Source organism: Mastacembelus armatus, chromosome 5, assembly GCF_900324485.2.
Source record: "Mastacembelus armatus chromosome 5, fMasArm1.2, whole genome shotgun sequence".
Lineage (NCBI taxonomy): Eukaryota > Metazoa > Chordata > Actinopteri > Synbranchiformes > Mastacembelidae > Mastacembelus > Mastacembelus armatus.
Window position 1 is genome coordinate 16,702,493 of NC_046637.1, and position 12,655 is coordinate 16,715,147.

Sequence of the window (12,655 nt, forward strand, 5' to 3'; positions counted from 1 at the left end):
AAGGAACATGGACTGGACATTAGCCTGAGCTTTTAAGAGCAATAACACAGTAGCAGGATAAACTGACGGACTCTCAGACTTCTCGAATCAAGGACAACTTTCTGCTTGCAGCAGTGCCAAAAAAGCAATGCACATAAGCAGCCATAGTGCATAGTAGCAGTTCACCTGCATGTCCACTGATATTACTCACATTTACAGTGCATAGCAGGACAAGAAACTATGACAACTTAAAACTTAACACCTTCCCTTTATTTTTGGCAAGCCCATAGAAAACTCAGTACAGTACAATAACAATTCTGCCACACAATCAAAGGGGCACATGTATCACGGCAAATGTTACACTTAGGGTGCAGAATCAGACATAATAACCGGACACGACTAATTAAATGTATCACAGGATGAAATAACCACGTACACCTCTGCAAACACACACAATACAGGGAATGTACCCAAACAACATGTACTCAGGCAATATTAGTGGTCAAACAGTTTTTGCACATGGGACCTACTGGGAAATCTCACCAGTCTGACCCTGCAACACACTAGTGTGCATCTAATTAAACAGCAGCTAGTGTGCTATGCAGTGTAATATGTTCTTTTAGTATATCCCTATTAAGTACATACAAAGGAAATAGAATGCTATTCTATTATAAATGTTTTCAAAAGTCCCTGTCAATCTGAGAAAATGTTCAGTTTGAAATTCTCAAATGCGGCAAAAAGAATGTGATGATTATTTACTTCTTGCATTCATTTTTCATTTCAATGCCACCCATTTAGTTTGACAGTAAAACCAATCTGAGACTTTGGCACAAAGCTGTAGATAAGTTCTGAACACAGATAAAAATTTACAGTGGAGTTAAGGGCAGGAAGTATGCTGTTAAGCTTAGCATTCAGTAGGATGCTTTATTTCCAAACATGTGGAAGCTGAAGTCACTGCTTGGCTGTTGCATAGTAGCTTCAATTGTGTGCTGCTTGTGGTAGCAACGTGTTGTTTATCTTGACAAAGAGGTGGCTAGTTGTAATTGGTTACCATGCTAGTGCTGCTGGTTATTAGAGCAAACATAACTTCTGAAAGGAGGCTTCTGATGACTACCATGAGTCCAACTCAAGCACCAGTTACTGCGAGGGTCCACACCTAATAACTTACCTGTACTCTCACACCCACGCACAAACCTAGTATTACACACGTTGCATTAGTTGGTAAGACAGGTAATTCATTCACGGGGACTGGTAGGTAATGGCTATTGGAGAGACTGGAGAGTTGCAGTAGGACAACTGACTGGCTCTGTGATTAATACTGTTGGAGCAGCCACTGCTGCTTAATTTGAGAGATACAATGCAAACATAAGACTGGGTCATGCTGCCAAATATCTATTACTAGTCAGACAAGTGGATAACTCCTAGATTACCAAGAAGGCCATAGGATTCAAATGACACTGCCTGGCAAGCAAGTAGGGTGGCAATGACATCTCTGCCTAAGCAGAAGCCATGTAGATATGAGGCTGAGTAGTCAAGCTGCTTACTAACAATTTACTATTTGCTTTGGGAGAGGGTTGGATGTAAAATAAGTCAGATCAGTTTAAAGGTACTATAGGCCATTGCTAGAGAATGGTATCACCTGTCATGGAGCCCAGCACATGTATGACAGCATAGCCCGATACCCACGTCTGGGCCAGGGGAGGCTATAAACATTGTTTAGCATGCTTAGAAATACTTCCATAGGAACACACACTCAACTTTTAAAATATTCATTTGTTTAAATGGATGTTTCGATAACTGTCAACACTGTGTATATTGCATATTTGAGGCATGTAAATGGTACCTGAAAATCTATTTGCAAGTCTATAAGAACAGTTTTGAATTGCTGTAAGTTTCCCCATTGTGGGACTAATAAAGGTTCATCATATTTTATTTTATGTGTCCACTTAAAACAACTTTGATATTTGATGCTTGGCAGTATCTTCATACTCTGACTTCAGTCCTGTCTAATTCCATCTGTAGGCTCCCGTGTATGTAATCTTAAGCTACTGCATTGGTTCAGACAAGAGCCATCCATGCCAATATTTGACCATGTGGTCACCATCTCTTGCCCTGCCTCCTCCATGTGTACTCTCCTGTGTTTCCCACAACCCTTTTCTGTTCTGACAACATTAAGCTGGGATGAGTGCTTGCATTCTCATTAAGAGTGGAGGTGTGTGTATATGTTGTGTGTGCTCGAACTTTGTGTGATGTTGATACACTTGTTTATATTGTTGTTTCAGTGTTGTTGCATCATGGCGTGGTGCCTGGTTGCCTGCTCTTTCATCAAAGCTTTAGATGCTTTATGGTACTAACAGTGCACAAAAATGGTTTATCATATGCTGTATTTTGAGCCTTTCTCATGACTACAAGTTTATGGAATGGAACAAAAACAAAATGCATACAATCTCATTTTGATGTTAAGGTAATTTTTGTGGTGATTGAGGTGTTTCTTTTTTTCTTTTTGTCATTGAATAGTGGTAAATACTGTTTCTAGGTGAGTCCTCTCTGGTGTGGTGCATGTGATTTGCCCATCACTCAGTGCAATTTTGGTGATTGACGTGCTTCAGTCAGAGGGCCAGCATCAGTGAGAATGACATAAAGCTGTTTGTTAAACCTGCACATCAGACTATGTGTCTGTCCTACAACAACTATTTTATAGCACCTGTTCTCCCTCTGCTACCTCAGGTGTCTCTGCTGGAATACCGTAAGAGGAAGCAAGGCAGTGGTCGTGACTCAGAGCCCACAGGCAGCAGCTCCTCACTGGGAAGCACCCCCACCCGCCCTGGCTCCCACTACAGCCAGGATTCCCATCATCTCCATGGCCATCAGCAGATGCAGCCTCTCGCCTCCCCACATAGTTCCTTTACTTCCTCAGCACACACCAGCTCTGTCCCACAGATAGAGGAGGTCAGTCCTCCAGACCACCCGAGCTCATTAGCACAGCCCAGACGCCAGGACAACAACAACCAGTGGTGAGAAGCCAACTGTGATGCTTCACTAAATTTCTGTACATGGCACATGTGTTGAAGCTTTCAGGTCATGTCTTAGAAGCTGTCTTATCCTGTTCAGGATTTGTTCCTGGAAGAGTTCCAGACAGATAACCTCTAAATGTGTATATTTCGAAGGATGGTGCCCACTACTGTTGAGCGTCTAAGGGAAGGCCAGGGGGTTCTGGAGCGTGTGCTAAGAAGCATTTACAAGAAGAGTGATGGTTCTACAGAGAAGGAATCTGGTATGAAGGCATTAGAAACACCCCAGATCAAAAACTGGGTTTACAAAGCTATCTACAGATATAAATCCAAATACAAAAAATATCATGTGCTTTCTTAACAATGATGATCTGTCTTTTTTCAGATGTAGATCGATATGAGATGCAGGCGCCGTCCATTGCTTCTCCCATGAAGAGTCCACACAGATACAGTCCTTCTGTGTATTCATATCAGGTAACCTGTGCACACCATTTATCATGTTTGTTCCCCAATCACCATTTGTCTGTAACAGAAAATTCACTATACAAGCTCATTTTGTGTTCCAATGTGTTTTCAAAACATTCTTGATTAAATGCTGTGTTTGGATGATCATCTTTTTGAATGTGTTTTGGCAGCATTTACATTTGGGTATAATGTGGTAGCAATGTCTGATCAGTGCCTTTAAATCATTTGGAAATAATTAGCATTTTCATATTAACAGCATTTACATATACACTACTCACAAAAATTTAGGGATATTTGACTTTCGGGTGAAATTTCAGAATGCACTGAAAATGCACTATAACCTTTACAGCTGAATTTAATTTGACCTTCTCTAAACTTTTGAATGCACATGTCCAACTGTTCAGTGTTTCAGTACTTATTGCATAACATGGTGTTCTCTAACAAGGTGATTAACCACAAAAATCACAACAAGTGTCTGATCCATGACAATCAACCACTAAATGTTCTGGTTCAATGACAGTTCGTATTTAAACAGTCCTCTTCATCATGCTGTTCACATTTTGACATCATGAGACCAAGACGACACCTAACAATTGACAAGCTATTGAGACTGACATTTTCTGTTATGGTATACCCACCACTGTTGATAGCTTTTGTTTCTATAAATTGTTTGAGATGAAGAAATTACCATTGCATACTTCTACTTAAATGCCCTACTTTCATGATATAATATCACTGTAGTATGAATGTTTTACATTTTCCATAAATTTCACCTGAAAGTTGAATATCCCTAACTTTTTGTGAGTAGTGTATATTCAACTGCCAACTGTGAGTTAAAATCCTAGATTTTTATGAAAGTCTTACATATCAGACTTGCTGGTAGATGATAGCAGCAGCCAATCATTACAGCTTTATAAACCCTGACATAGCATAATTTTGGAAAAGTCACATGGTTCCTGCCTCACACACATTCATTCAAGATGTAAATGAACCTCATGGTAATTTAGTGTATGCAAATGACATCTGGGCTTGTCTGATTTATATACACTTGCATTTTACTGCCTTCTTTTTCATATTGTCAGAGTAGTGAGTGTGTGTGTATGTATGTTTTCAGTCATCAGAAAACCACCGGCAGACTGACAGCCCGTCGTTTCGCCAGCAAGCCTCCAACTCTCCATTCCGGGGTTCCTATAGTCCCTCATCAAGCCAGAGTTTCTATCCTCGCCTCTCCTCCTCACACCAAGGACTGTCCCAAGACCATCCTCCCTCAGCGTACCCCAGTCACACCCCGAGCTCCACCTTGCCCTCAGACTCCAGGCCACCAGCAGCATCTCTACACCAGCACAGTGGCAGCAGTAATGTGGACAGAGGCCACAGCTACGGCAGCTGCCACTTAAAAGCGGGTCTTTTGAACAGCAGTGGCCTGGCAGGGACTCCTACACCTGGATCCAAGGCCCATGGGCAGACTAAAGTAGACATGGGCACCCAGGCCTCCAGAGGGAGTCAACAGCAGGCATCTCGCAGCCTGAAGTCAGGCAGCCCGGGCCAAGCGGTGCTGCAGGCAAGCTCCAGGCTGCTAGCAGCCTCTGGACCAACACACTACCCACAGCGAGGGACAAGCCTCACTCAGTTCCAGCACTCCCCCCTCCAGGGACCTGGAGTAAGGACACAGTCAGGAAGCTTTTAAGACTTTGTTCAAGTGTGTGTGAGCGTGTGCGTGCATGTGTGTATGAAGCTGCATACCTCCTCAACTCCTAAAGCTGCAGCAAAATGGGGATCAGGCAGTTTGGGGGGGGGGAATGTACAGACCTAAGAGGAGCAAGGACTTCTTTACAAATTTCTCCTTTTCTTATTTTCTGTCTTTTTTTTTCTTTCTTCTTTTATTTTCAGAAACAAAAACAAATTTACCACATTCTACAAAGAACTAATCATTGACTTTGGACATTATGGAATCATTGGAAAAAAACTATTTGGATGACACAGAAAAACAACAAGAAATCACATGTACCTTGAAATTGTCCCCAGTGTTTCCTCACATGCCGGACTGTGCAAGCATCAGAACGGAAAGTAAAAACTTTCACACAAATGTCTGTACAAAGTTATAAAAAGCTGTACCTGTAGTCGTGGTACCCAGGTTGGATAGATACTGAGATGCATATGTCGTTTTATTTTTTTAATTTTATTTTTTGGTCAGCGTTACTTTTTTGATTTGGCAAGTGGCCTAGTCAATGCTGCAGTAAAATATGTGTTTGATTTGCAAAGGGGGAATAATACAAGCCACGGCATCATATTAATCATCCGTTCTAAAGATACATTAGAGAGACAGGGAAGAAGGGGTTTCCCTGGGTAGGATCATTCCATATGATTGCCAGCATCCGTGTTCTCTCACTAAACATTAAAATATCCTTTTTTTTTCTTAAAAGGTTTTCTGTCTGTTCCTATGTTCTATTGATTTTGGTTCTCTTCTGTTCTCTCATTTCCACTGGACTATTTTGATTTCACTTTAGGACTACTTTACTGTAGACTTCTGATATTGTACTTGAGACATACAGGTCTTATGATTCATGGTGCTGCATTATTGTTTTTTTTCCAATAAATTTGAAATCCAGTTATGTTCCCCACATATGGCATTCATCTTCTCATTATATCAGTTTTTTTTTTCTCCAAATATTGAGCAAGTTTTGGAGTTAAGGAATGCAGGAACAGAATAAGAGGTAGATAATACTACTTTATTTCAATGCTGAAATGTTTGGTTTGACTTTTTGTCCTGCAGGATTTCTTCAATATATATATATATATATATATATATACTTTATTTTCTGACCAGTCCTTGTATTCCCTGTAACACGAAGGAAAGTCACGGAGGTGATCTCTGAGGGAGCTTTTGAATTGTTTCTAAAACCTAGATTTTGTAAAAAAGAAAAAAAAAAAAGCTGCTATGTTCTCTTGTGAGAGCTGCTTCCCTTTCCACAGAACACTGTATTTTTATTTCTCCTCACGAACTGACTTGTAAGAAAGAGGCGGTTCTGCTGCCCGCCGCAGTGGGACCTCAATCCAACATTAAGCTGACAGCTGGGCAGCAGCGGGTGTCGCTCTCTCCTCCCTCTGAGACTTTTGTTTTGGATTTGATATGGATAACTGACACCATTGTTCGGAAGACTTCAAAAGGACCGAGGGCCAGTCATGTGACTTAACCCCACCTGCCACTACACCAACCAGCCCCTCCCCCTGAAGCCCACCAACCCAGAGAAGGGCATTCATGTTACATCAAAGTTTGACAAATTAAAAAACACACAAAAAAAGTTTTAACCCAAAATTAACCAGCACCTTAAAATGAAAGAGATACAACCTAAAACACAACAGGACAATGTATGATTATGTTTACTTGTATAGAAAGAAACGTGGTATAGACTTGTATGGAGAAAATATAGTACACTGAATTTTATTACATATTTGTTTTTAGGGTCTGAGTGTCCAACTGTGTCAGATGGTTGGAGACTAATCATTGGGTCTTTTCTTGGGTTCCTCAAACACAGACACTGCATTCTCTTTTTGTTTGGTTTTGTAAAAATTCTTGCTGGTTTTATTTTTACACAGATCATAGTAGATACTATGTCAGTTGTGCCCCTCCAAAAGATTTAAGACACAAGAGATGTAATGCATTTTGATAATAAAATAATCATGATGGTAATGTATTTTGAAAACTACCATTGTGATCTATCATTTGAGGGTGTCACTTACTTGTTTTGCATGTTTCTTCAGTTGAAATGATGTGTTTCATCTGAAGAGTTTGATTCACGCGCGTGCACACACCCTGATCAGCCATAACATGATCACTGACAGATAAAGTGAAAAATACTGATTATACTAAAGTTAAGGCTAAGAGATGGGAACATGCAACAAAGACTTAGTTGGATTTGAAGGGGGGACAGTTCATGCACCTAGACCACCACAAGGTCTATGTCTGATGCTAATGCATTTTAATCATGTTATTACATTTAAGGCCAGTTCAGACACAAGGTGTTGCTCTTGCCAGGTTCAGTGAGTGATCTGGGTCATCCACTCATGTTGTAGCTCATACTTAGGTTTCACTGGATTTATTATTGATGATTAATTCACAAAGGTGTTAGGAATTCACATACACCATTTATTCATTGGAAACAAAATGACTAATTAAAAATCATTAGTTTTCCTTTACATGATGTAAGATTTCTCCCTGAACTTTTCTTTCTGTTTCTTGACATTTCTGCCAGATGTGGTCATGGGTCAGTGTTAATAACACTGTATTCGTACTGCCCATAACCACTAGAGGGTGGTAAATAATGCCCAGCAGCAGATGTGAGGTGATGGTTTTGTTATAATTGCTTGGCCAGGAATGTACTGCCTCTTGCTCATATATTCATATTGTGTACATGGTACAATCTGTGTATACATTATACACAGATGCATCACAGTGACCAATGAGATGTGATGCTGTGGCTGATAGCAATCACTAGATATCTTTTTATATTTTTAACTTCTCTTTGATCCACTGCTACACAGACTACAGCACTTCATTTGTCCGGGCTCATGCATGTGACCATCCTCAATCAGTAAAGTTTGGACTTTTCTCACTCTCAGTGTCTTAAGAGGCATTTCCAATAATTACGGTAGCTGGTCACCTATGCAGGTGTGTCTATCAGGGCAAGAACAGCCTCCTCTGAGCCTCACATTATACTCAGTAGGTTCCAGAAAGCATATTTTCAGTGTGACCGATGCCCTATCTGCATGCTTTCATGCTAACAGGCAACAGGCACACAGACACTAAGCAGGCGAGTTAACAGGTATGGTGGTGGGGAATGGTGCCAGAGGCTCTGGCAGTGACAGGTTGACTGGAGGAAAACGGAGAGAGCAGATGGCTGGTCTGAGGCCTGGCAGCATGTCTTCATTCTCACCACTCCAGATGGACTTTATACCCTGTCTACAAACACACAGCACGGCAGAGCCAGCAACCCACAGACACAGTCTAGTAGTAGAACCAGAGATCATTCATAGTGTAGGTGAATGATGCCCTGCGGGGACCAAAAACTAATAGGGTATGACATCTTCAGGAAATCTAACACATTCACAAGGAGGGAGTTTATTGTAGTACCTCAAGACACTGAATGGTTAACACCTTCATAGCCTACTTATCTGTGTGTCCCTCTATAGTCAAAAGGACATATATATATATGCTACTTTGACACTTCATAGTATCTACATATCTTACCACATTAAGTACAAGATGCAAAAGTTTTCATATACTAAAAACATTTTTTTACCATATATTTTTTATGTTTAAAAATCAACATATTTTAAATGGAGGAAATAATAAAGCAGAAAATGAATGTTTAATCCCCCAAAAATAGTTTGTCAGTTAAAATAAGAAAATGAACAACATATTGTAATGACTGTGGGTTGTCACTGGCCCTGAGCTACACGGCTAGCAGAGAGCTAGCAGCTACCGCCGTACTAGTTTAGATACCCAAAACAGAGAGCACTCGTGACGCACACACCGCACGACCCCGAATGTCTCTGTGAGCTGGAGCAATTGCTTCGACAAACCAGCAGGAGAGAGTATTGTCTTTCCACAGCTGATTTATTAGACAGTGAACAAACAAAATTCTCCCCCTACATGCATACGCTGTCACCGAGCCCCTTCCCCCACACGTCACTCTAAGTCACGGTGACAGCTACATTTTCAATAAACCTAGCATGCATACAAACCCAGTTCTCACAACTTAACCCAGCCTAACACAGTAACATTGAACATAACGGAACATAAACACTGTGTTAACCAACAACTAACACTAAACAACTCCGCCATTCCGACTGCCGGGTCATTACAATATTTTAGAATCTCATACTGCCATATTAATAAATTGCTATATAATGTCATAAAATACTGATCATCACACCTTTAGCACTCAGAGTCACACCCTACTGTTGCTATTTTGCAGGATTGTTGGGAGCATATCAAGCATAACAAGTCCAAATATAGCCGCAAGCGGCGATGATCGGCCCTCGCCTCGAGCGGACCGCCTCCCCCGGCGCACCGCCCCCGCGAGGGAACCGCGTCCATGAACGAACCGCCTCCCCAAGCGAACCTCCTCCCCGAACGAAACGCCTCCCCAAGCGCCCCCGCCCTCCAAATCGACCATCCCCCAGAAAACGGCGGCCCCCCAAAATCCCCTCCCCCGAGGAGACCGCAGCTCCCCAAGTAGACCACGTCATTCATCGGACCCCCACAAAGGTATGTGCCAAATTTGGTACAGGTCCGACAAAGTAAGTGCAAGTACATAGGGGGCGCCATTGACTACAATTCATCAATTGGTCCGATCCCAATCCGACAATGCGTGTGAGAGTTATTACAAGTTGAAGAAACGGCGGCGAGCCAAAAGCCTAGGCCAAATTGCCGCGCCCGTCAAAGGAAAACCGTAATACTTATTCAAAGAATTTGGATAACTTTTGCAGCCCCATGGGTCTAGGTGACGCCGGCCAAAAATGAGCTCAATCGGACAAAAGCCCAAGGAGGAGTTCGAAAGAATACGAGGTGAGCAAAATCAACGAACTCAATGACCTCTAGATAACCTCCCAGCTGGTGGACTTCCTGTCGGTCACACGACCGGGACACAATAAGCTTTTTTGTTTGGCCTGACATGAAGAAGAGATGTGCCAGGTTTGGTGACTGTACAATGAAAGAAATGTCAGAGGAGCTCCCATAGGCGCAATGTATTTTCACCTTTGTCGGGGGCGCCGTAGAGCCATTCTTCTGAGGTCGTTTATGAAACCCATAAAATATCAAATTTTTACACGATTCTGAGGGGGGTGCAAATTTTGGTGAGTTTTCACACACGTTCAGGGGGTCAAATTTGAGGGAGTTGTGGAACGTGAAGAATAATAACGAACAAAAAAGAAAAAAAAGAAAAATCCTAACAATTTCCAGGCCCACGGCCACCTGCCAATCATAACATATACATTGTCTGAAAGGTCTAACGCCCAGTAACGTCATGGTGGGGTGCAGGAACACACTAGACGATGCCTGAAACCGCCCCCCCTGGTTATTCATCCTTTGCCCGTGGAGCGATTATAATAGTCCCTGCGCTGGGACCTCGGTCCTTGCTCGGGCCTAAATATAGCCGCAAGCGGCGATGAGCGGCTCTCGCCTCGAGCGCACCGCCGCCCTCAGCGAACCGCAGGCGCGAGCGACCCTCGGCTGGCGAGAGGTCGAACTGCTCCTCCTGCGTGAAGGAGGAAGCTGAGGTGGGAGATTTTTCAGGTCAGTGTTTGACACTGAAACACTTTACATCTCCATGGTAACCAAAGCAGCAGTTGTAATCACAGACACACATGTCCAGATGTACTGAGACACAAAAACACAGACACACATATTAAGACATTAACAAATACATTCAGCCCCACACACCATTGCACACACCCGTGGAGACATACAGACCAGCAAACCTACACATTTATTGATGTAAATTTTCATTTGACAGGACTACCAAAGCTGAGGTGGGAGATTTTGTAAATCACTCCAGAGGCCAAACCTGGGACCGAAAAGACACATTTTTCACATCACAGTGAAAAGAGTCTTGTCTCTCATAAAAGCAAAGGATACCAATTCAATTCAATTATTCAATACCAAGGTCAAAGCGTGGTTCCAGTCACCTCACTGGGAGCCTTTTAAGTGACAGCAGAATTTGCACCCAGAAAGGTGAGGAATGGGATTTTGTTAACTGCTGCAGAGGGCACATTTCTGCGGCCACAGTGATACAGGCACATACAGCCACACATACAGACACACAAAAATGCAGGATGGCAGCAGCAGACATTTATTCAGCTATTGCACCTTTAAGTTTAAAAAACTCCCATTGGAAAACAATGGTGGATCTTAGTCATAGCCACGGAAACAGCGTGGAAAATAGAGCATGGGTCTGTTTGGTTTTTTTGATCAGGATACCCTAATGGATTTGTAAGCCAAGTTTGGTACAGTTCTAACAAACTAAATTTTGACTCTCCATGCATTTTCATCACACAGTGTAGATCTCTCATTGAAAAACAATGGTGGCTGACCCATGCTCTATTTTACACGCTGTTGCCTTGGTGATGGCAGACAGCCACCATTGTTTTTCATTGGCTTTTTTGATCGGGATCCTCTAGAGCCTAGGTCACTAACAGGCGGACCGCGGTCAAAAGCCTGCGGTCCCATACGGACCCGGACCTACAGCCAAAACGGAAGGTTATGATTTACTTGTCATTGTGTACCGTCCACCCGTCCCTTACTCAGAGTTTTTAACTGAATTCCCAGACTTCCTGTCTGATTTAGTGTTTAGTTCAGATAAAGTCATTATATTGGGAGATTTTAACATTCATGTAGATGTTGAAAATAACAGCCTCAGCATTGCATTTAATTCTATATTAGATTCAATTGGTTTCACTCAAAATGTTAATAAACCCACCCACTGTTTTAATCACACCCTTGCTCTTGTTCGGACCTATGGCATCGAAATTGAACATCTAATAGTTTTTCCCCAAAATCCTGTTTTGTCAGATCAGTCTTTAATAACTTTTGAATATAAGATGATGGATCATGCAGCGTTTGGAAGAAAATTCCACTACAGCAGATGTTTATCTGACAACGCTGTTAATAAATTTAAGAAAATGATTCCATCTTTATTTATATCTATGCCAAGTATAAACATAGTGGAGGGCAGCTGCTTCAATCCCACTCCCTACCAAATTGATCATATTGTTGACAGTGCTGTAGCCTCACTGCGTGAAATGCTTGATACTGTGGCCCCTCTGAAAAAGAAGTTAGTGAATCAGAGAAGACTAGCCCCATGGTATAATTTACATATTCGTACCTTAAAGCAGGCATCACGAATGCTGGAAAGGAAGTGGCATTCCGCAAATTTATAGGAAATTTTTATTTTAATTTTATTTTTTATAAAAAAGCTCTTCGTAAAGCCAGAACTGCATACTATTCATCACTAATAGAGGAAAATAAGAACAATCCCAGGTTTCTTTTCAGCACTGTAGCCAGGATGACAAAAAGTCACAGCTCTGTTGAGCCCAGTGTTCCCTTAGCTCTCAGCAGTAATGAATTTATGAGTTTCTTTACAAATAAAATCACAACTATTAGAGATAAAATTCAGCAGATGCTTCCTATACCTGAAATA

General features: G+C 41.9%; 1 protein-coding gene across 6 annotated transcripts in view; it reads left to right on the plus strand.

Moving 5' to 3' along the window:
* The window catches only part of setd5 (SET domain containing 5), a 33,652-nt gene extending 26,471 nt beyond the window's left edge, over positions 1-7,181 (plus strand). For all 6 annotated transcript variants that reach the window (XM_026306228.1, XM_026306232.1, XM_026306231.1 and 3 more), the window contains 4 exons: positions 2,707-2,993; positions 3,147-3,253; positions 3,376-3,464; positions 4,570-7,181. In XM_026306228.1, coding sequence (XP_026162013.1) covers positions 2,707-2,993; positions 3,147-3,253; positions 3,376-3,464; positions 4,570-5,142 — 1,056 coding nt within the window. In that variant the 3' untranslated portion in view covers positions 5,143-7,181. The remainder of the gene's footprint in view (positions 1-2,706; positions 2,994-3,146; positions 3,254-3,375; positions 3,465-4,569) is intronic.
* The last annotated feature ends 5,474 nt before the right edge of the window (positions 7,182-12,655 follow it).